Source organism: Malaclemys terrapin, chromosome 11 (genome assembly GCF_027887155.1).
Source record: "Malaclemys terrapin pileata isolate rMalTer1 chromosome 11, rMalTer1.hap1, whole genome shotgun sequence".
Classification (NCBI taxonomy): Eukaryota; Metazoa; Chordata; order Testudines; family Emydidae; genus Malaclemys; species Malaclemys terrapin.
Window position 1 is genome coordinate 17,944,796 of NC_071515.1, and position 21,472 is coordinate 17,966,267.

The window sequence follows — 21,472 nt, forward strand, 5'->3', positions numbered from 1 at the left end:
GGACTAAACATAAAATGATGGATTATGAAGTTTCTTACCTTGTACAACAACTTGGTTACTCGGTACAAGAATCTGTTGTCCATCAGTGGTCTGCGCATATTGTAAAATGGTGGTGCCAGGCTGGGTTGCAGCTGCGTTCGTCATGGTCAACGTCTGAAGGCCCTGTACTCCATCTGTGCCATTGTTAGCCAGCTGTATTGCTCCTCCTTGGGTGATAGCAACTGAAAACAAATACATTTGATACAATAGTTAAAAGATTAATTTATTCGACATGGTTACTACAGTTTACAGCCCAGTTACAGAAGAACAGTTTGAAACATCTGAGTTAAATCCCTTGCACAACTACATACCTTAACATCAGATAGGTCATTGTAACTGTATTTTAGAAGTGGTCATTCTTCAGCAGTGACCTACTATTATTTCATTCAGTACCATAAGGTTGCCACCTTTCTGACAGACAAAAATATAGACCAAGTATTGCCTCTCCTACCAATCACATCCCTAAGATAAGCTAAAGCCCTCCCAATGTAGAACCAAGAATTGTAGTATTTACTGAGTTGATGATTTTTTTGTTGGCTACGTGCTCTTTTCTCCTTTTTTCCTTCTGCTCCTTTCTCTAATTCCTCTGCTCTCCATGCTTTTCTCTTCAATTTTCACCTTGCTGTGTCCATTTTGTTCTCCAGCGTCTTTTCCTGCTTGAATCCCCTTCCCATGCATTGTTTCCACACACACATATCCAGTCTCTCATTCCATCTAATAATTTTGTTTCCTCTTCCCTTTCACTCCCAAAATCCACTAATTTCCATCCCAGTATTCAGGCTGCAGTGGGAGCACATCTTACACAGATCCCCTCATTCAGCGCCTCTAGAATATTTCTCTGCTTTTCTACACATATATCAGGATGTATCAGGCAGAGCAGATATTTGCAGGAAAAATATTTGTACATCAATGGTAGAAGCGGAGTGTCAGCACCATCAATCTCTAAAAAAATCAAGAGGCAGACTGGGGAACCGACCAGGGAGCAACGATAGCACAATGCTTTTAAAAGGACACTTATAAGAGGAATAAGTCATTTGATAGATCTTCTCTTCCCCTTCTTGTACACTTAACAGCGAGTGCTCTGTTTGTTTTAGCCGATGTTTATAACTATTGTTTTATTGCTGCATCCTCCTGTTATTTTCCCCAGTGATTTGCATCAAAGGTGACATACCCATAAAATGTAATGAATAAAGAAGTTGCAAACACAGAAATTGAAATTTATTATGCATTTCAAATAAGGTTATTGAAGCCCTGCTTTTTTCTTGTCTATCTGAAAATGTAATTGCTACTTTATTATATATTATAGGTGTTAAAAAATTTTAAGCCAAAACTACAGAAATATTAGCTAAGAAGGCAAATTCTGAAATGCCCCAATAGCTTTCCTCTCCCAAGAAAGTTTTTAATTAAGCACTCTGATTAATCCCTTTTGTACCTTGGAAAGTAGAACATGTACCATACTAACAGCAACCAACAGGCCTTGTGAATGTAAGTTATACATTTTACACACCCACAGCTGGAATGTACTTAGAAGTCACAGACCCTAGTATATATATATAGTCATGGAACAGGATTAATAAGGCTTCTGACATTGCACAAGGGTCAGATTAAACTAATGTTATATTGACTTCTTCTACCCCAGCCCGAAAGTCATGCAAGAATTTAACAGTTCTCTCTCTTCCTGTCCAACTACTACAACCAATAATAGATGTAACTACGTACTGTACTGCCCACTGCTGGTTTGGTAAATTGGAGTTGGCACTGTCACAGTGGTGATGGCAGGTGCTGATGTCTCCTCTTCGGACTTTTCTTCTTCAATCCTTGGCACTCCTGGGGCGTCTGAGGACAAGTCATTCAAAATTTTTCTGGCAAAGACAGTGTGTTGTAAAAATTTTAACAAAAAGTGAAAGTAAAATCAATTCTACTGGCTACTTGGTGCTGGGGAAAACTGAAAAGTGCAGCAAATAAGGAAATAAAATACATGGGATGGGAAGAAAAATTAAAGCACGCTTTAAAACGATTTTAGGTAACCATGTTAAAAATGCCATAGGAAAAGAGTGCTGTGGAATCAATCTAGGATAGCCTGTGTGTTTCTGCATACTTGGATCCAGAACTCACATTTTCCCTTTTTCTTCAAAAACTTCTTTATCTTTGATATACTTTTTACAAGTTTCCTGTTCTCTGTCACAGCAAGATGTGAAAAAAGAAAGCAAGGGCATTTAAAGCACCAAAGCTCCTCATTGCCACCATCCACACCCAGAGGACGTGTTCCTGCTGCAGAGGCCACCAAGGCCTAAACTTCACCCAGGGACTTAAGTTTCAAAAACTTAGCAGAAATAATTGTGAAGTGCAATCAGCTCATGACCTAGCATCCGTTCAGAAACAAGGCTGGGCGTTTAACGAAAGTCACACAATTAAGGCCACAGAGGTTAGGTAATTGTTCTGCTTGAGAAAGCTTTTGGACTTGCAATAGTAAAGGGGCGGAAAGAGCAATTTGGGTTTAATTACTGAGTTGGCTTAATTATTCAAAGCCAAAATGGACAAAACATATACTATAGAATCTCAGAGTTATGGACACCAGAGTTATGAACTGACTGGTCAACCTCACACTTAATTTGGAACCGGAGGTATGCAATCAGATAGCAGCAGAGACAATAAATAAATAAATAAGCAAATATAGCACAGTACTGTGTTAAACGTAAACTACTAAAAAAATTAAGAGAAAGTTTAAAAAGAGATTTGACAAGGTAAGGAAGGTAATAAAACTGTTTCTGTGCTTGTTTCATTTGAATTAAGATGGTTAAAAGCATTTTTCTTTTTCACAGTACAGTTTCAAAGCTGTATTAAGTCAATGTTCAGTTGTAAACATTTGAAAGAACAACCATAACGTTTTGTTCAGAGTTACAAACATTTCAGAGTTACGAACAGCTCCATTCCTGAGATGTTCGTAACTCTGAGATTCTACTGTAATCATAAAGGCCATGGATCTCACGGACTATGACTAGAACTGACTGGGACAGCTGCTCAACAAAACAGCTGCCCAAAATGTTTGGGTCTACCACCTGGCCTCTGTGCTGCAACTGGACTGATAACTCTCTCTACCAAGAATATGGAGGAGTGGCAAACTCTCTTTTATTGACTGCATGCTCCATCATATGCAACTGCAAAAGGCTTCTTTAGGCAGCAAGGCAAATTGGGATTTTCTGTTGTGGACTGCACCCTAGTTCTCATCCAAAAACATTTGAAGAACCCAGGCCCAGACTACACTGAATTTTTCTGCCTGGCTTTGGTAGCCAAACCTATATATTGCTGTATTCCAGGGGTCGGCAACCTTTCAGAAGTGGTGTGCTGAGTCTTTGCTTATTCACTTTAACTTAAGGTTTCACGTGCCGGTAATACATTTTAACGTTTTTTGAAGGTCTCTCTATAAGTCTATATTATATAACTAAACTATTGTTGTACATAAAGTAAACAAGGTTTTCAAAATGTTTAATAAGCTTAATTTAAAATTAAATTAAAATGCTGATCTTACGCCGCTGGCCCACTCAGCCCGCTGCTGGCCTGGGGTTCTGTTCACCTAGTTCGACAGCGGGCTGAGCGGGTCTGCGGGACCCCGGCTGGCAAGGGGCCGGCAGCCGGGACCCCAGACCGGCAGCGGACTGAGAGGGGCCGACGGCTGGGACCAAGCTTCTGCCTCCTGCACCCCCAGGAGAGAGCAGTGGGCGGGGGGGCTGAGTGGGGCAGGGACCCCGGCAGGCAGCAGTGTGTTATTAAAAATCGGCTCGTGTGCTGTCTTTGGCACGCATGCCGCAGGTTGCCAACCCCCGCTGTATTCCAAGGAGGCTAGTCAATTACCAAACAATTTAAGACAAAGATAGAAATAAGGCTTTGTTATTCTTATTAATTAGACTTTGTTAGTACCTAGGAACCCCAATTGAGGATCAGCTCCTCATTTTGCTAGGCGCTACACAGACAAGTAACAAAGACAACAGTCATCTCCCTGGAGAGTTTATAATGTAGGCGTTGGACAGGTGATGAGACAGAAAGGATGAGACAGGTGGACAAAATAGACAAACAAGATGGGGGGTTGGGAGGATGAGGTAATAATAAAACTGAACAGCAGTTATCAGAAAAGCAGAAATTATAATTACAGCTCACCACTTTCCTAACCAAGGCATGGTGGGTACTGTGAAGAGGTAAAGTGTTAAGGAGGAATTTCAAAGATGATAAGGCGGTGGCTTTACAAATTTAGATGGGGAGTTTCTCCCATGCACATCAGGTGGTGTGGAAAATGTGCAAGATATCTGAGGAAAAAATGGACAAGCAAAGTGAAGGTGGGGTCATCAAGGAGCTGGTTATGGCTCCCTGATTCTGTGGGCTGATCACTACCAGCCCTGTCCCTGATGTAAATTACAGCAGCCTGGATTATGCTAGCTGAGAATTGGCAGAACACTGCTGTACTCTGGCCCCGACCCTTTCTGTTCCAACACGACCCTTCCGCTGGGGTGGGGAGGCTGGCTGGCATAGGAGCCAGGTACACCAGCTTTACACCAGTTGAGTTTCCTCCTGCCTAAGTGGCACATGGAAGCTGGCTTGAGGGGGACAGAATCTGGCCCTAAGTGACTTCACCAAAGCTACAGACGGAGTCAGTGTTAAATATGGGATTAGAACGCATGAGTCCCTTGTTCTGAGTGCTCTGCCTTGTTCACTAAACTCTGTTACCTCATTTCGCTCAACTGCCTTTTCCTTGTGGTCAGAGGTCATACTGGGTGCTCAACAGAGGAAAAAGCTCAGCTGCAGACAGCTGACTAGGAGGAAGTCTGTGGCAGATTTAACACCAGTAGCCCTCCCCTCCACAGCTACAAACATACCTGGGGCACTCATAAAATCTAGAAGCCTGCCGTCATGACTTTAATGGACCCCCAAAGACCCTGAATGGCTCTAGAAGGGGACACAGAATAACCTGCACACTCTAGGAAAAATGAATAACAAGTTTTCAAGCCAGGTGACTGGCTTATATTTTCAAGCCAATTTTCACAAAAAAGGGCTAGAAACTTAGAGCTGGATTTTCAGAAGTACTGAGCACCAACAAATCACTTTGACATTGAGGGGAGCTGTGACTGCTTATTAAAATTGTGTAGTTAGTATGTTTTAAAACGAAAGGTGAGATTCTCATTTTAAGGACCCCAAATCAGAGATTTAGTGTGCATATGATTATGGGTCCGAAAGCCAATTCTGATCCAAATAAGTGATTCCAGTACTGTCTCCATATCTGCTACTGACATTGTCCCTGCACATTTTCTGAAGATGTGGGGCTCATTCTAGACCGTCAATGCCAAAGTAAGGATAAATGTCAATTTCAGCACACCAAAAAGCATTGCTGAATGGAATTACATATAATCAATTGCTCCACAGGACTAAATTTTAAAAATTGATTCATTACTCAAATACAGAAGAAAATTTAACCCTGCCAGAAATAACCTTTCTTTGTAACATTCATGGGCATTTACTAAAGGAAGACATGAATATCTGATTTAAAGAAAAATACCAGTTGTTCTGCTGCATAAGTGCTTGCATGCAAGTTAGAGATGCCCAAGGCTAGCTCTAACTCACACCCAAGACATTCCTGATTTCCAGCATTTTGAAGAGAATAATACATGTAAACTAGCTTGACTAGGCCACTTCCCTCTCTGCTGGGCACCTGCAGCCTGTTTGGTTATTAGCTAGTTTTCCCCAAGAAGCATGGCAAATTCTAAGAAATACCAAAGCAATTTTAATGAGCCACACAATGTCATGTTTCCACTGAAAGTCTCAGGTGAAGGAAAGAATTAAATCTGACTATTGCTAGTGTTTCAACATTAACAACAAACAGAAAAGTTGATTCTACAGAGACTACAGAATACACAGCAGCAACCTGCCTGCACATTTCAGTGGCGCTCCAAGAATTAAATATCTGTTTATGCAACTTCTAAGGCTTCTCTCACAGTTGTACCTAAATGCTACACATATAGATTTATTTAGCATTGAACTTATTCTCAATTGATTTTCTTTCCTATCTCTCCATAATGGCAGATATTTGTCTCTTCCTCTATATCTTATTCTGCTTATCTCCTGGCATCCCATCAGAAATTGGTCATGGAAAGGTGTCACTGAAGGAATATTTTAGTAAAAAAGGTAGATCTCACATTAACTACAGAAACACACTATTTGTCTACCCATTTGTTGAATAAATGCATCAAGCAAAATGCTTCAGCTTTTAACATCCATACCTGTAGGAGGGTCGTCTGGAAAGGATCTCTCTGCGTTTCTGAGAGTCTGTGACACTGTCCACTGACTCCTGTGAATCTTCACTTTCTGCAATAGTGGAGATCTGTAAATAAGAACAGAATAAATTTACCACTGTAAGCAAGTTTAACAAGCCACTTCTACAGTAATAAATCTATCACTATAAGCAAGTTTTCACAGTATGCGGAAGACATTATCAATGCAAGTACTATACAGGACTTTGACCTAGAAAATCAAAAGTAATAGTTGATCACTGGTTACTGGTTACACAGATGCCCAAAGTCAACCATCTAGCTTCAGAAATGTATTTAACAATTAAGTCACTCAAATGAGAGAATATATAATGGGCAAATTATTATAAATAATGGTTCCACCCACTTTTTTCTTTCCATAACTCCTTCTTTCTATCCTGCTTCCATCCAGTCCAAAGAACCAAAGCAAGGTAGGCAGTCAGGTCTGGAGACACAGTAACTAGAAGCAACGTGGGATTGAAAGCAGAAGGGTCTGGAGACAAAGGGAATGAGGAGTGCAGTTGTGACAGAACCAATTATAAAACTCTACAAGGATATGGCGGTCCTGCAGGAGCCTTTCCTGATTTCATGCAGTATACTTGGTTCTTAAGGCCTCCTTGGAGCCATGCTAAAGGGTTACACAACCATAGCAGACTGTGAAGTATTGGACTGTAAATATCATCATTCAAAATACATTTTTGCATTTCATCCTCCGTTCTGAATTCCAACATGATTTCATCATCAGTCTCTTACCTTGAATCACAAGAGCCAGAAACTAGTGCCACATACCACCTGAAAATTGTGCAGCTCCAGATTTCTAACTGGATAAAACATTAAACTCTAACTCCAATAGTCTGAGGTAGGTAGAGGCTGACAAAAGTACGGAACTGAAGCAATGCAAGGAAATAACCAAGATCATTATCAGAATGATCCAATTTTAAAGCATGAGTGTCACCTAATTTTTTTTAAATCAATACTGGTTTAAATACCTCTATTAAAAAAATCTCAATAGTTAGCTTTTAATTTAATTTAGTTCTCATCTCTGTGGGTTCCCAATGCCCAAAAAATGATTTACCATCCTTATCTTATGTGGTCAGTAACAGCCTAAATAGTTCCTGCTTCCATGTTCAGCAACACTAGATTTAAAAGGTAATTTAAAATGTTGCTCAGAGAAGGAACCACAGTAGAGATTAAGACTAAGGCTTTCTGGACTACTGAAGCCTTTCTCCAAGTCTCTAATAAATTTTGAGATTGGCTTTTCATCCTGTGAATCATGAACTGTATTGTCTTTCTTTGTTTATACAGCATCAAGCAATTATTAAGGTTTTATAAAATTAATGTTCAAAACATGAATATTAAAATAACTTATTGCAACCTGCCAGAGGTAGAAATGCACATGTAAATCAGTACAAATGTTTTCCAAGAAGCAAAAACTTTTGATTCCTGAACATCAGCCACATTAGTAAATTGGCAATCTCTAAAATTCTTGTTGTTGTTCATTTAAGATACAGAAATGAGACATCTTAGAAGTCACTAAACAGACATAAAAATGGTCTAGTAATGTTAACTTTGCAGCAGGTAAAAGCCAGATATAGAAATAGTATCAGCAAAAAGCATAACCTAATAGGCTTACCAACTTCTAGAGGGACATGAAACTCAATAATGTATAGAAACGAAAAGCAGATAAACCATAAAGAAAGAGACAAAAGTAATGGGATAACAAGTAAAGTACAGACTTTCCTTTCAACATATTCTAAGTTGACATGACACAGAACACATCGTAAGTTCGATTAAGGTGGACTGATAAGGTTATATAGAAGGCATGAGTTAGGAGTTTGAAATCCTTTAATACATACCTGAACCGTCTGGACCTGTGGAGACTGAATAACTGATGGCTGGGCTGTCTGAATAACTCCATGGACTTGAACTGTCTGCCCATTAGGCAACTGTACTAAGGTCACCGTTGGGGCAGAAGATGTTGCATGAGCTGTGGGCATAGATACCTACAAAAGAGAGAGAGGGAATATATATTAGATTATTGCAGCATCTCATTATTTGACTACCAAGAACATTCTCAGTAGTAAAAGGATGATGCCTCCTCTCCTAGGAAGGGCTTTGGTAACCAAAAATGTTTAAAAGGGACACCAAAAAACAAAAACAAAAAACAAACAAAAAAAACTAACACACCCCTGTCTAGGCCCAACATCTGTCCTAATTTGTAACTTAATCTTCTGAAGAATGTCCCCCTGGCTCTAAACATCTTGTTATAAAACCACTGCCAAAAAAAGAAGGAAACACCTCTATTTTGAGGTAATGTAATCAAAACCTAATATGCGCCCTTCCCTTGCAGCAATTAAATATTGCTAGAACTGTGAATATTCCTACAGTGAATATTTCCTTCCAAACACTGGAATGGGTTACCTAGGGAGGTGGTGGAATCTCCATTCTCAGAGGTTTTTAAGGCCCGGCTTGACAAAGCCCTGGCTGGGATGATTTAGTTGGTGTTGGTCCTGTCTTGAGCAGGGGTTTGGACTAGATGACCTCCTGAGGTCTCTTCCAACCCTAATATTCTATGATTCTATGATATGTTGCTGACTCACAGGCAGAAAACTATGGGAGCCGGGCTATTTTTGTTTTCAGACTACAAAATGCAGGAGAGTATTTGCCAACTGTAAAAAGTCAAAATTAGTTAGGGAGTCAAATTTTCAGACTTATTAGGAAGTATAGCCACAAAGTAAATCAAATCAAGTAGTTGGCAATGTCCTTTTAAATAAAGCTCACAGACCAACTGTTCAAACGGAGTAACAATGCATGCTTTCAATGGAAACAAATGGCTTCTAGGTAGTCATTACAATGCTATACTGCACGATACTCAACTAAGAGTTAATTTATTGCTACAAAGAACAATGGCTACAATTTTCAAACATGAGTGCCTAAATATGGTTTTTGAAGCTTAATTTAGAGCTTGTCTACATGGTGCAGCAATGCACACTAGATGTGCTGTGCGCTAACTGGTCTACGTAGACCCTTCTGGCGAGCATAAAAAGTTCCGTGTAACGCTACGTTAATACGCAACTAGTGTACATTGCTGTGTCATGTAGACGAGCCTTCAAAGACCCAAGTTTGAAAATTCTAATCAATGTCACTATGTTTAATGGAGTTTTCAGGAAACTTAATAACTTTTGACTAAAAATGCAGGAAAGATTACACTTCTATCTTCCATGAGCCTCGAATAATGTCGTATAGCAGCATTAATATTTATTGTAACGCAGAAGTGAACAAATTTAGATCTTGACAAATGAATGATTTTCAAAACACTGATCTCTGAATTTCCTTAACCAACAATCTTTTATGTGGAAGCCTTGTTTGACAGAAAATCAAGGGAAATTGTACTTGGACAACCGAGTTGTCTCCCCTTTATTCTCCATATTTGGTGCCTGTTTTTTTCTCTTTATTGTGAAGATGGCTGCTGCAAAGATGCACTGCATTCTTGCACAGCGGCACTTGACCAATTTCACAAACCGCTACTCTTCTTTGGCAGTTGAGGGGCACTTGTGCCATGATGTCAGTTGGCTGGAGGAAGGGTAGTAAACAATCTGGGCGACAAGCTTCTCAGGCAGTAGGGTACAAACTTGCAGAAAAATCCTCTTTTTAATGTAATTTTTTAAGACAGATTAAGTTCCATCATCATGTGGCCTTATTAATAATGAATCCAACTGACTAAAGTAGTTCTTGCCAATGAAAGCAAAGCTAATCAACTGAAGGCTGTTCTGCAGTTGAGCTAAGCCAACATCTGATAATCATTTCGGCAGATGTTTCTGACTCATACCTTATGGAATCAGTTTACCTTATTCAAAATAGCCAGTATAACTTTTCTCTTTACTAGGGGAGCATTCACCAGCCCTCCAAAAATGCAACAATAAAATGATAGAATCATAGAAACATAGGGCTCAAAGGGACCTCCAGAGATCATCAAGGCCAGCCCCTGCACTGAGGCAGGACCAAATAAACGTAGACCATCCCCGACAAGTGTTTGTCCAAACTGTTCTTATAAACCTCTAATGATGGGAATTCACAACCTCCTTTGGAGGCCTATTCCAGTGTTAAAGTATCCTTATAGTTAGAAAGTTTTCCCTAATATCTAACCTAAATCTTCTTTGCTGCAGGTTACTTCTTGTCCTACCTTCAGTGGACAGGCAGAACGACTGATCACTGTCCCCTTTATAACAGACTTAAACATATTTGAACACTGTTATCAGGACCCCTCTCAGTCTTCTTTTCTCAAGACTAAACATGCCCAGTTTTTTTAACCTTACCCAATAGGTCAGGTTTTATCATTTTTGTTGCTCTTCTCTGGGAGACTCTAATTCGTCCCCACCTTTCCTAAAGTGTGGCATCCAAAACCAGACACAGTACTCCAGCTGAGGCCTCACCAGTGCCAAGTAGAATAGGACAATTATCTGCAGTGTTTTACATATTACACCACTGTTAATACATCCCAGAATGTAACTGCATCACATTGTCAATCAATTTATGATCCACTATAATCCCCAGATCCCTTTTAGCAGGGCTACCACCTAGCCAGTTATTCCCCATTTTGTATTTGTGCATTTGATTTTTCCTTCCTAAATGAAGAACTCTGCACTTCTCTTTATTGAATTTAATTGTGTTTATTTCAGACCAATTATCTAATTTGTCTAGATCATTTTGAATTCTAATCTTGTCCTCTAAATTACTTGCAACCCTTTCCGCTTGGTGTCATCCGCAAATTTTATAAGTATATGAAGTGTTATAAAGAGAGTGTAACATTTCTCTGAAAATGAGATGATGAAAGAATTACATTGATATTATTTATTTAGATTGTAAAAGTGATTATAGGTGCACATCCAATGCTCTGGATAGCCATAACACAAGTTAAAAGTCTTATAATAAAATAACACTTCAGTATAAAGGTACAGATAGGGTAAAGCTAAGATGGTGTGAAAAAATGCAGCAACAGTATTATAACTTACTCAAAGTAACAAAAAAAATCTGTAAAATAGTATAGTGAATAACAATTGGGAAAGGCATTAAACACTTATTTGCAGTTACCCAATTCTTAATTATCTAGGATCCTGTTCTATATTTCTTACTCAGGCAAAACTTCCATATGGACTTTACTGGGAATTTTGCCTGAGTAACAAGTACTAAATAGAGCCCTACTATACTGCTAAATTCTCAGTGTTTCAATATTGCCAATTACATAAGACTATAATCCCAGTGAAAAGAGTTTAACACTTGCCTATTACAAGGTGTCATGTGTTTTTGTAAACATGCAAGTGGTAAATGATTTCATAATCATGCCATAAGTAAGACATCAGAAATTCACAAAATAAAGAGATGGGAGTGAGACGTCATTTTACATACTTCGGGGGGAATGCAAATAATTTACAAAGTGAAACTGTTACACAAGGGACTGATGCCATAGGACATATTCTGTACTCATTTACATGATGGAGTTACTCCTGGCAAACATCAATGGAACCCAGGATAGAACTGGGTTCCAGAAATTAAGACGATAATTAGGTTTGCATTATTTCTGGCCTCTACAAAGTAACTTTTTTTGAGACAATAAAGGGTCTAACAGTGCCCCAGTAAAAGGGAGACAACTGCAGAATTTGAGTTTCTGATAATGAGCAAACAGCATAAAACAAATGGCAGTCTGGAAGTTGCTTATAATGTTTGTTATATCCATCCCTTTTGTTAATTTATGCATTCTCTGCATTATTTAACCATATAAAACAAATCAGTTTGTTTTCTTAAGAAATACCTATACTGTCATAACAAAGTTCCTAACTAAAATAAGCAAAATCCTGTTTATACAAGTCAGTACAGAAACACAGTAATTCAAAGTTTCGAAGTATCTTTAAAGGATGGTGGGAAGGAATGCTACAAGTGAAAAGAAGTAATTCAAAAGTCTATATCTGTAGTCTCGTTATAAATGGATTATACATTAAAACAGGGATCGGCAACCTTTGGCACCCTGGCGGGCCAGGCCGGTTTGTTTACCTGCCGCGTCCAAAGGTTCGCCCGATCGCGGCTCCCACTGGCCGGGATTCGCCACTCCAGGCCAATGGGAGCTGCGGGAAGTGACAGCAAGCACATCCCTGCATTAAAACTACTTCAGGCCTAACACAGTCCAATATGATATTGAAGATAAACCAACAAGTGGTACTGTACAACTCTCATTACAAAATTAAAAGAAATACACATATTCCCTGTTCTAGACTCACATAAAATGGAACATTCTCTCATCCTCCTCAGAAAATAGTTTCCTTCTTAAACCTTATGCAGTTTGGGAACAACGCTGTAAAAATATTAAACCAAATCACTTTGTACCTGGGCTAATGTTGCAATCTGCGGTTGTGCCTGTACAGTCATCTGTTGGGTTTCTGCCTCTGTAACGGCTGCATCTCCACTCTGCTGGTTCTCTGCACCAGATTCCATGGTCATTTAGTTACCTACAATCACAATGATGTGTGTCATGAGTATGGGTTTGCCTCTTTCATGGCTTACATATCCATGTAATTCCATTCTTATTGGTGGAGCTGGAAGCAATGCATATAGTTACTGCAGCCCAACATTTCGTACTATGAGACCTAGTTTCCAGTTGCTTATAATTTTTCTTTTAACCATTCAGGAAGGAATTTTCTGTGCCAGGTGTCTGTCTCAGACTGAATTTTCTGTAAAGTTTCAGTAAAAATAGTTTAGCAATTTCTAATAACAAGACTTGAAGAAAATATGTTGTTTGCCCCATGTTAAAATATTCTTGCAACGATTTTGTTGAGAAGTTCTACCACTTTCAGGGACTCAAAATCTCTCAGGAGGCTTTCTCTGTTGTCAGTGGTATGCCTTTTGCCACCCCCAGGAAAACCTGCCCAAATTTGGCCACGTTATATAAACCTTCAAAAAAAAAACCCCTGCAGTTTGCACATGCTCAGCAACTTAAGTTTGGCAGCTAAATTCTCTGAAGATTTTAGATGAACTATTCACACTCCATCCCCCACAAATCCTATCTGTGATCACACTGTGCACGGGCCATCCTCACGGAGCAACTGAGTATGTGCCATGCCAGGGACTGAGCAGGATGTTTCCTACAAACGCTGTTCCTATGGATAAAATGTTACCCACAATAGTGGGTAAAATTCACCTGCCAAAGAAAATAAACATAGATAATATTGGAAGTCACTTCCAGAATGGACCAACACCAACATAAGGGATTTGGCATGATTTCCAATATCAACCCATGATTTTTTGGAATATTTTTGGAATTACCTTTATAAAAAAGTTAGAAGGCTTTATGCTGTTTTGTATACAATGTGCATTTTCCTTGGCTAAATTACGCATCCTAGACAGCTCTTAATACAATCTTATTTTGAAGCGTTAATTGAATAAGTGTGTCTCAGTAGAACATACAAAATTCTATACAATGAAGTTGCATAACTCCAAAAAGCAAGCATGTAGGGAGAGTTTACTGATGTTAAATCTGCACCAATCTGTGAAAGTCACTTTACAATCGCCTTTAAATACTCAAAATAAAATATTTAGCATGTAATAAAGAATTGCCTCAAAGTTTAGAGAAGTCTTCCAATCACACTACCTTTCAATAAGCACCTGGATATTGTACAAACCAGTCACTTCTTAATGGTGGGGGTCTAAACATTTCATTTGAAATATTATTGTAGAGAAGCTTCCATTTCAACAAGAACTGTGATTCAAAATTACTGGAATGTATATTCTTTGGGAATAGGCACTGCTCTCTTTTAGAGCGATCACTGTCTTTCATATTCATTCTGTTTATCACACTTCAGTCCTGGGTAAAATACGAAACCTCGATGGCTTAGATTAGAGATACTGTATATCAGACCAATGAAAGTAAACAGCATTAAAACAAGTATCTGTGGAATGATGATCAACAATAAGTGTGAATTCTGGACCAGTTTAGGATCTACTGAATATTTCCAGACTATTAAAGAAAAAGCTTCATAAATACTGAAAGCAGCAACAGAAGACCAATTTTCCATAAACACTTGTTTTCTTCAGGAAAAATACCAATGGAAAGATACAGGTGCCAACTATCTCAATCATGTTCCATGGGAACAGAGCAAGGCACTGTGCATAAACCAAAACATGGTCATTCCAATACAAAAAAAATATTCCCTCAAATCAGCAACTTAGGTCTGGTCTATACTACCCGCCTGAATCGGCGGGTAGAAATCGACCTCTCGGGGATCGATTTATCGCGTCCCGTCGGGACGCGACAATCGATCCCCAAATCGGCGCTCTAACTCCACCAGCGGAGGTGGTAGTAAGCGCCGCTGACAAAAAGCGGCAGAAGTCGATTTTGCCGCCGTCCTCACAACGGGGTAAGTCGGCTGCAATACGTCGAATTCAGCTACGCTATTCACGTAGCTGAATTTGCGTATCTTAAATCGACTCCCCGCTGTAGTGTAGATGTACCCTTAGTTTTAGTGCTATCAAGTACCACATATGGAGTTCCAACATCAGTTTGGAAACGCTTAGAGAAGTCCCTGGTTAAGATGGAATGAAGCTGTAATAAGTATCACTAATTCAGCTTGCAGGGGCCACACCGTTGTACTTAAACAGAATAAAGTTTTCATCTATTAGTATACACAGGAAGCCTGCCAATGAAGATCAGAACAATTTAAGACTGGTGCATTGCATCCAATGGTGCGTCTGAGGGAACAATATTAGGAAGGTAAAATGAGATTTGGATAGGTCTTTGTGTGTCTGATCTCTAAAAGGTGTGATCTTTGGGTTGCTAATTGGTCAGGAGAGAGCAGACTGGAGATACTACGGCCATTTGGTTGGCAGATGATGCAGATATTAGTATTTCAATTGTGGGATGTGTAGTACATGGTTGATCTTGTCTTAGTTGGAAAATGTAAAGCTTGCTTGCCTAAGAATATCTTATGAATGGAGTTTGAGCATAGATAGGATAATGGGGTTGAGATAAGGTTGTTTGAGACAATTTAACTCATCATTTTTATATATTCTATAGTTTGTTGTTTTGTTCTATAGTTCCAAGTTATTACATTTTGTTTAAAGATAAAACCTTAACTTTAAACTTCCTTCCTTTGTAGTGCTTAATTTTGTGGACTCCAGTGTTTATCTATCTTTAAAGTTAAAGATTTATTTACAGTCTTAACTCTAACCTTTAATTATGTTTTTTGCATGGAAATCTCTTTAAGTTATTGAACAGATATTAAGAATTGCTGTGTAACAATCTGATGTACATAATTAACTTCTAAACTAGGAACATATTTGTAGTGTGAACCTTCACGGGAATCCATGCAATAGTTAGTCCACGATCCAGAGCTGTCCTAAACCTCTCAACACATGCTGTTCAGGTGAGGACTTCAAAGTCAGCAAAGATTTTAGTCTGCAAGCCACAATGAAATATCTATAGCACACAGAATGGTCATTCTGGATATTATAATGTCTCCTTTAGACCATGAAGACTTCCTAGTCTTCCTTAGGTCATCAGACCTTTCCACAGCATTAAAAGTTCACTGTAAAATGTATATAGTTTACATATATGCTATTCATGGCTTTTCCATTGACTTAATATTTGTGAAACCCTGTGTATGTGTTCAAGTCTTTTTTTGGTATGTACAGTAAAGCAGTGCTGTGTCAAAGAAGGGAAGACACATTCTTGCTGTCTGACAAACCTTAGCAATGTGTTAATCCAGACTTCTCTAGAGATAAAATCTGGTAGATTTTTAAAAACTTATTTGCTATATCACAAATCTTTTTCATGTTCCATTTAATTTTCCCAAAAAAGTAACTTCAAAAAAACAGCCCTATGCACTATTACTACTTATTAGTTGTATTACCATAGCAATCAAAGACATCATAAATGAAACAAACTGCAAGTTTGCACTCCACTGCACTGCTCATTAAGGTGCAGAAATGCATGAGACTTTTGAAACAGTAATGGTCGGTCTATTTAAATTAAACTCTATTGGTATTGTTCCTCTAAGTTCTCTTGTCCAGAGTCTACATGCAAAAACAGAGACAGAATAGACATCTGTAAAAGAATTTGGGTGAGTGTACATATAACATTTTTGTCATAACCTTACAAAGCGTGTATGATCATTTCAGGTTCAAAATTCAACTATAAACCAGAAATTAACGGAATTAAGTAAGGCAGATACGGACATTGTTGAGAAGCTAAATGATTTCTTTACAATAGTCTTCAACAAAGAGGATGTTATTCCTCCCCCAGATCCACTCCTTTCTGGTAATAAAGATCACATACTACCAGAGACTAAGGTGACAGAAGAAGAGTTGCTGGAACAAATAGATCACTTAAAAAGCAGTCACTAGGCCCAGATCACATATATCCCAAGAGTTCTGGAAAAGTCTTGAGTGTCTGAACTGCTCGCAAAAACACGTAAGCTCTCATTAAAAAAAGCTACCATCACAGAGAATTGGAGGGTAGCAAATGTTATACCTATATCTAAAGAAAAAAAAAAAAGATACTGGGTTGATCCAGGGAATTACAGATCAGTAAACTTAACAAATGTGCCCCTCGGTATCCACCTGTCTCCCTCCTGTACCTCACATTCTCCTGTTCCTCTCAGTCTATTCCTATCCCACATATTCTCCTAACTGCGTCACTCTCCTTCTTGAACATCACATTCCACTCCCTCTCTGCCTCTCCCTGCTTCTCCACACTCCCCTACAGCTCTCACTTTCCACTGAACTGTCACAAAAATCAATTGCTGCCACACTCTGGGGATCTGACTTTTCCTCAACCTGACTTAGACGCCCTACCGGCAGCCAGAAAAGATTTTATTTTATATTTTCTTGTTTTCTACATTAGAAATGGAAGTCTTGTCTCTCCTGGAATACTGTATGGATGAGTGGCGAATTGGTATGATCTTGACATCTCATACAAGGGAACTGAACCCTGGTTAATTGAAATGGGAAGTGTTTAAAACTCAGACTGTTTAAAACTCTTAGCTGCTATTCAGCTATCACACTTCGGAGAAAATTTCTCATTAAAGATTTAACATCCCGGCCCTTCAAGAAAGGGGTGACCAAGCTATCCCTACATATTTCGGAGTCTTCCAGTAAGGTCTCCAACAAAAAAAAAGGAACATCCCTTGATACATTCCTGATATTTTTTAAGGAAATCATCAAGTAGAAAACCTTTCAGGTCTTCTTCATACAACAAAAATAAGAATAAGAAAAAAAAAAAAAAGATGTAACTCCCTCCCTACCCATTTCGTACGTCACCTTAAAGAAACTGATACTTAAGACATCTGAAAGCCAAACTATATTTAACAGAATAAATGTAATTACTATTTCAAGAAACACTGTGTCTTTACATAGATACATAGATCCAGTTTTTGAATCTGTAACAAACTGCCTGGATTCCATTTTGACCCCTTCTATGTCACTTGTGTGAAAACATTATTGGCAGTCTTTGGCATTAGATCGGTTCAAGGATGTTCAGGTAGGAAATAATCTAGCATTACAGTACCTCTGTACTACAGTATCTAAACAAATTTCATGTAGCTCCAATTAATAATTTCACTACTTCATTTTGGCTATCTAAATGACAAACTACGAATAAAAATTATTGAGGCTACAATTATTTTTATCCTCAATTAAAATCTCACAGCAAAGGATGCCAGTGTCTGAACTCGTCGTAAGTACAAAATGTAACATCAGAGCTGTGGAACACACAAGTCAGGAAATGCCTGTGTAGTTTTTGGCACACACTAACTGCAATACAATAAAATTTTCCTTTAACAGGAAGAATGAGAAAGAGAAAATATACACGTAAGATGTCTGAGTGAATGTTGCCTAGCATTCTTAACTACTGAAATTTCCTAATTTGAATGCTTAACAGTACAACCAGAATGTTACACTACTATCTAGGATTTTTTTAATTTAAATTGTTTTGTTTTAAGTAAAAGGGAACATGGTGGTGATCTAATTGCAGTTTCTTTCCTGCTGCACACTTTCCATGAACAGATACAAGTGTGCACTTATGTTCTGGTCCTGCAAGCACGTACATGCATAATTTAACTCATATGAGTCATCCCATTGCCAGACATTTGCAGAATCAGGGCCTGAACTAGTAATGCACAAGTACGCTCCTCTTTGATAAACTAAAATTATTCTTTATGAATGACCAAAATCACTAGTTTGACATTTGAAACTTGATATGGACATTTTTGTGTATTCTGCCAAAAAAGTGAATGTTTAGAATATTTTTAAATGGGCGTTTTCCCTCACCTTTGCTGAACTTATAGCTGAAAGAGTTTTCCTAAAACTTTTTTTTTTTTTTAAGTATTTACACAGACTTGAAGCAAGTCTGTCCAAAATGTGAATGTTTTGGAAGGCCATGAGCATGTGAAATTCAGGCAAGTGATGGGGGGGACACGACGACAGAAAGATGTGCGTGATTTTACACAATTTCTGATTTTTTTTTTTTTTTTTAATTTCAGAAATCCAGGTTTACCTATCTGCAGCTGGGAGTATGCCTCCTAAGCCAGGCAGACAGACACATGCTGGCTCTGCTCAAGGTAGAGCTCTAAAAATAGCAGTGTGGATGTCCTGGCATGGGAGTGGCTTGGATTAGCTGCCAAAGTCCAAGCCCACTCAGCTCCTTAGATCCAAGCTCATGTGGCTAGCCGGAGCCTCCGACCATGCCGCAATATCCACACTATTTTTAGCCCACTAGTTTGAGCAGAACTAATGCAAGTCTGTCTATGCAGGCTGTAGAAATACCCTAGAGACCTTGCTAAAGTATGACCAATAATTTCAGTGGGTTTTGGATTAGACCCTAAATGAGAGGGGTAGATATTTTTATTCAACTCTCTTCCTTTTTTAAAAAAAATAACAGCAAGTTTTGTGACCCAGGAACCTCTTGGTGCCAACTGCCAGAAAGAGTGCATGAAGTTTTACAGTCATCCCCTGGGTCAGATATTAGCATAAATCACTAAAGAGTGGCACATGTGAGGTCTCTAAAGAGAGCCAGCAGCCCCGTGGTTGTCACAATCACTGCAAAATGTATTACAGATAGTATTTAAGAAGTTGTGTGTCTCTACTGAAAATGATGTTCTTAAGGCAGTTAACTAGGTGGTGATATGTCTCAGGCAGATTCCTTTCAAGCAGGAGGTGTGTCTCACACTGTGTATCTATTTGCGCACTGAGCCAAATGTTAATCAAGAGACTGCAAAATCCTCAAGAGATAAACAGCAGGAGGGGATCCTGTTTATGAGTAAAGACAATGGATTGTTGGGGTATAATGCTGGCTATAAAAATGCTGGAAGGACTTTGGGTGAACATTGCTCTGCAAGATATGAAAGTATCTAGATAAGTAAGTGTAGGTGGTAGAATGTTTGTTATGATTTCATATGTAACCATTTGTTTCCAATATTTCTACTTGCTATTATGTGAATCTCTCTGCTTTTTAAAATAAACTTATACATGTCAATAGTGAAAACAAGAATAAGTGCTGTGTGTTAAGTGGAGAGGTGATCTGAAGTGAAATCGGTAAGCTGGGGTATACTATTTCTTTAGAGGCAACAAATCTGTGAATACTGCGAATGTTCAATGGACCAGGGACTGGATGCTCCAGAGACATGATCGGAGGACTCCGGGGGTGCCTATCACTAGCTTGTAGAGAAAGCAAGGTCTGCATGGGCCTAGAGGGGAGTGCTTGTGTTGCCTGAGGAGTCAGGGAGCTGACCCAAGGCAGGTACAGACGAGGCTTCCTCATGCAGGTGACAGCGAGGTGCATCACAGTATTTAACTCAAATACCCGATTTCTAACTGTTTAAGATTCTATACCCTGTCCCTTCAACTAAGAGCTGAAAAAGCTCTTATTCCAGTTCTCTGGATCCTCCGAAGAGGCTATCAGCAGAAAAAATGAGGACCAAACTTAATATTTGAGGTGGATCTTTAAAAAAGCCACCACAAAAAAGATTCCTCCTACCATCCAAAATACTACCTAACAGAAACAATACAAGGCACAACCCCTACTCCCTTTTAAAAAGTTATTTTAGAAGTCACCTTTAATTCATGAATATGATTTACTGCTTCCAGATGGATGCACACAGAAAGGATAGTAAAAGAATAATTAGTTTGCTTTTATTTGAAATTTTGATATATGTTCCAGGATATGAAATACAGTCAGAATATTACTAGTAAATACCTTTGATAAGTATGCAGACAAAAAGAATAAAAACAAAAACAAAACAACCTCCTCCCCAAACACCTCCATGCGCTGCAACTATACAAGCAATAAAGATTCTGAAGGTGAAATTTTGCCCTAGAAAGTATGTGACCAACTTCCATGGACTTCAATAAACATACCGCACACATTATTAAGTACAAATCTTACGTGGTCTGTTCACTTCTGTATTCCAATTGTGTTTCACTGCAGCTTGGTATCTTTCCTTTTTATTTATTTACTTTTAATAACTTTTTTAAAGTACCTTATTTTTAACCCCACTGAGTTTTTTGTGGTTCTCTTTAATGGTACACACAAAATTTTCCTCTGAGAAAAATGAAATGTCAATCACACCTTTTAACTTCGTGCTGATATCAAAGATCAAAATAATGAAGCTACTATAATTCAGAAAGTTGCACTCTTGCTCACTGTAGCAGCACGATAGCCCACTAAAATGATCACTATACTAGACTTGGCCAATGTGACTTAAATACCAAAGTTTTTAACTCCATGTAAAGTGTAGGTGTCAGGTTATTTTTTGATGGCAGAATCTGTCCTATTGTATGCTAAGACACCTACCTCTTCTACAAAACAAGTTCTTGACAGGTAGTGTAGGTCTGGTGAACTAGCAGCCATGCTCAGCAATATTCTGTTCGCTAATGGGTTTAATTTCTGGTCCTAGTCAATCATTCCTTTTATCTTTGGCCAGAATCATGCTGGGTATAGAACTGAGGACGGGAGAACGAAAAGGACACATGAGAGTTTACATTTCTTGACAACTTACCTTGAAGCCAGTGACTGTAGCAAGTCATAAATTGAACCGTTGTACAACTGTCACTTGAGTCCAGCATTAAACTATAAACCAGTTTCCATTTTGATTGGCAGT

At 38.7% G+C, this 21,472-nt stretch overlaps 1 protein-coding gene across 1 annotated transcript in view; it reads right to left on the reverse strand.

Annotated features, from left to right (window-relative positions):
* Positions 1-21,472, reverse strand: part of CREB1 (cAMP responsive element binding protein 1) — a 47,371-nt gene that overhangs the window by 13,227 nt on the left and 12,672 nt on the right. The window contains exons 2-6 of the mRNA XM_054043898.1: positions 12,711-12,832; positions 8,189-8,335; positions 6,306-6,406; positions 1,759-1,901; positions 39-221 (exon numbers count right to left, since the gene is read on the reverse strand). Of these exons, the coding sequence (XP_053899873.1) occupies positions 39-221; positions 1,759-1,901; positions 6,306-6,406; positions 8,189-8,335; positions 12,711-12,824 (688 nt within the window). The 5' untranslated portion in view covers positions 12,825-12,832. The remainder of the gene's footprint in view (positions 1-38; positions 222-1,758; positions 1,902-6,305; positions 6,407-8,188; positions 8,336-12,710; positions 12,833-21,472) is intronic.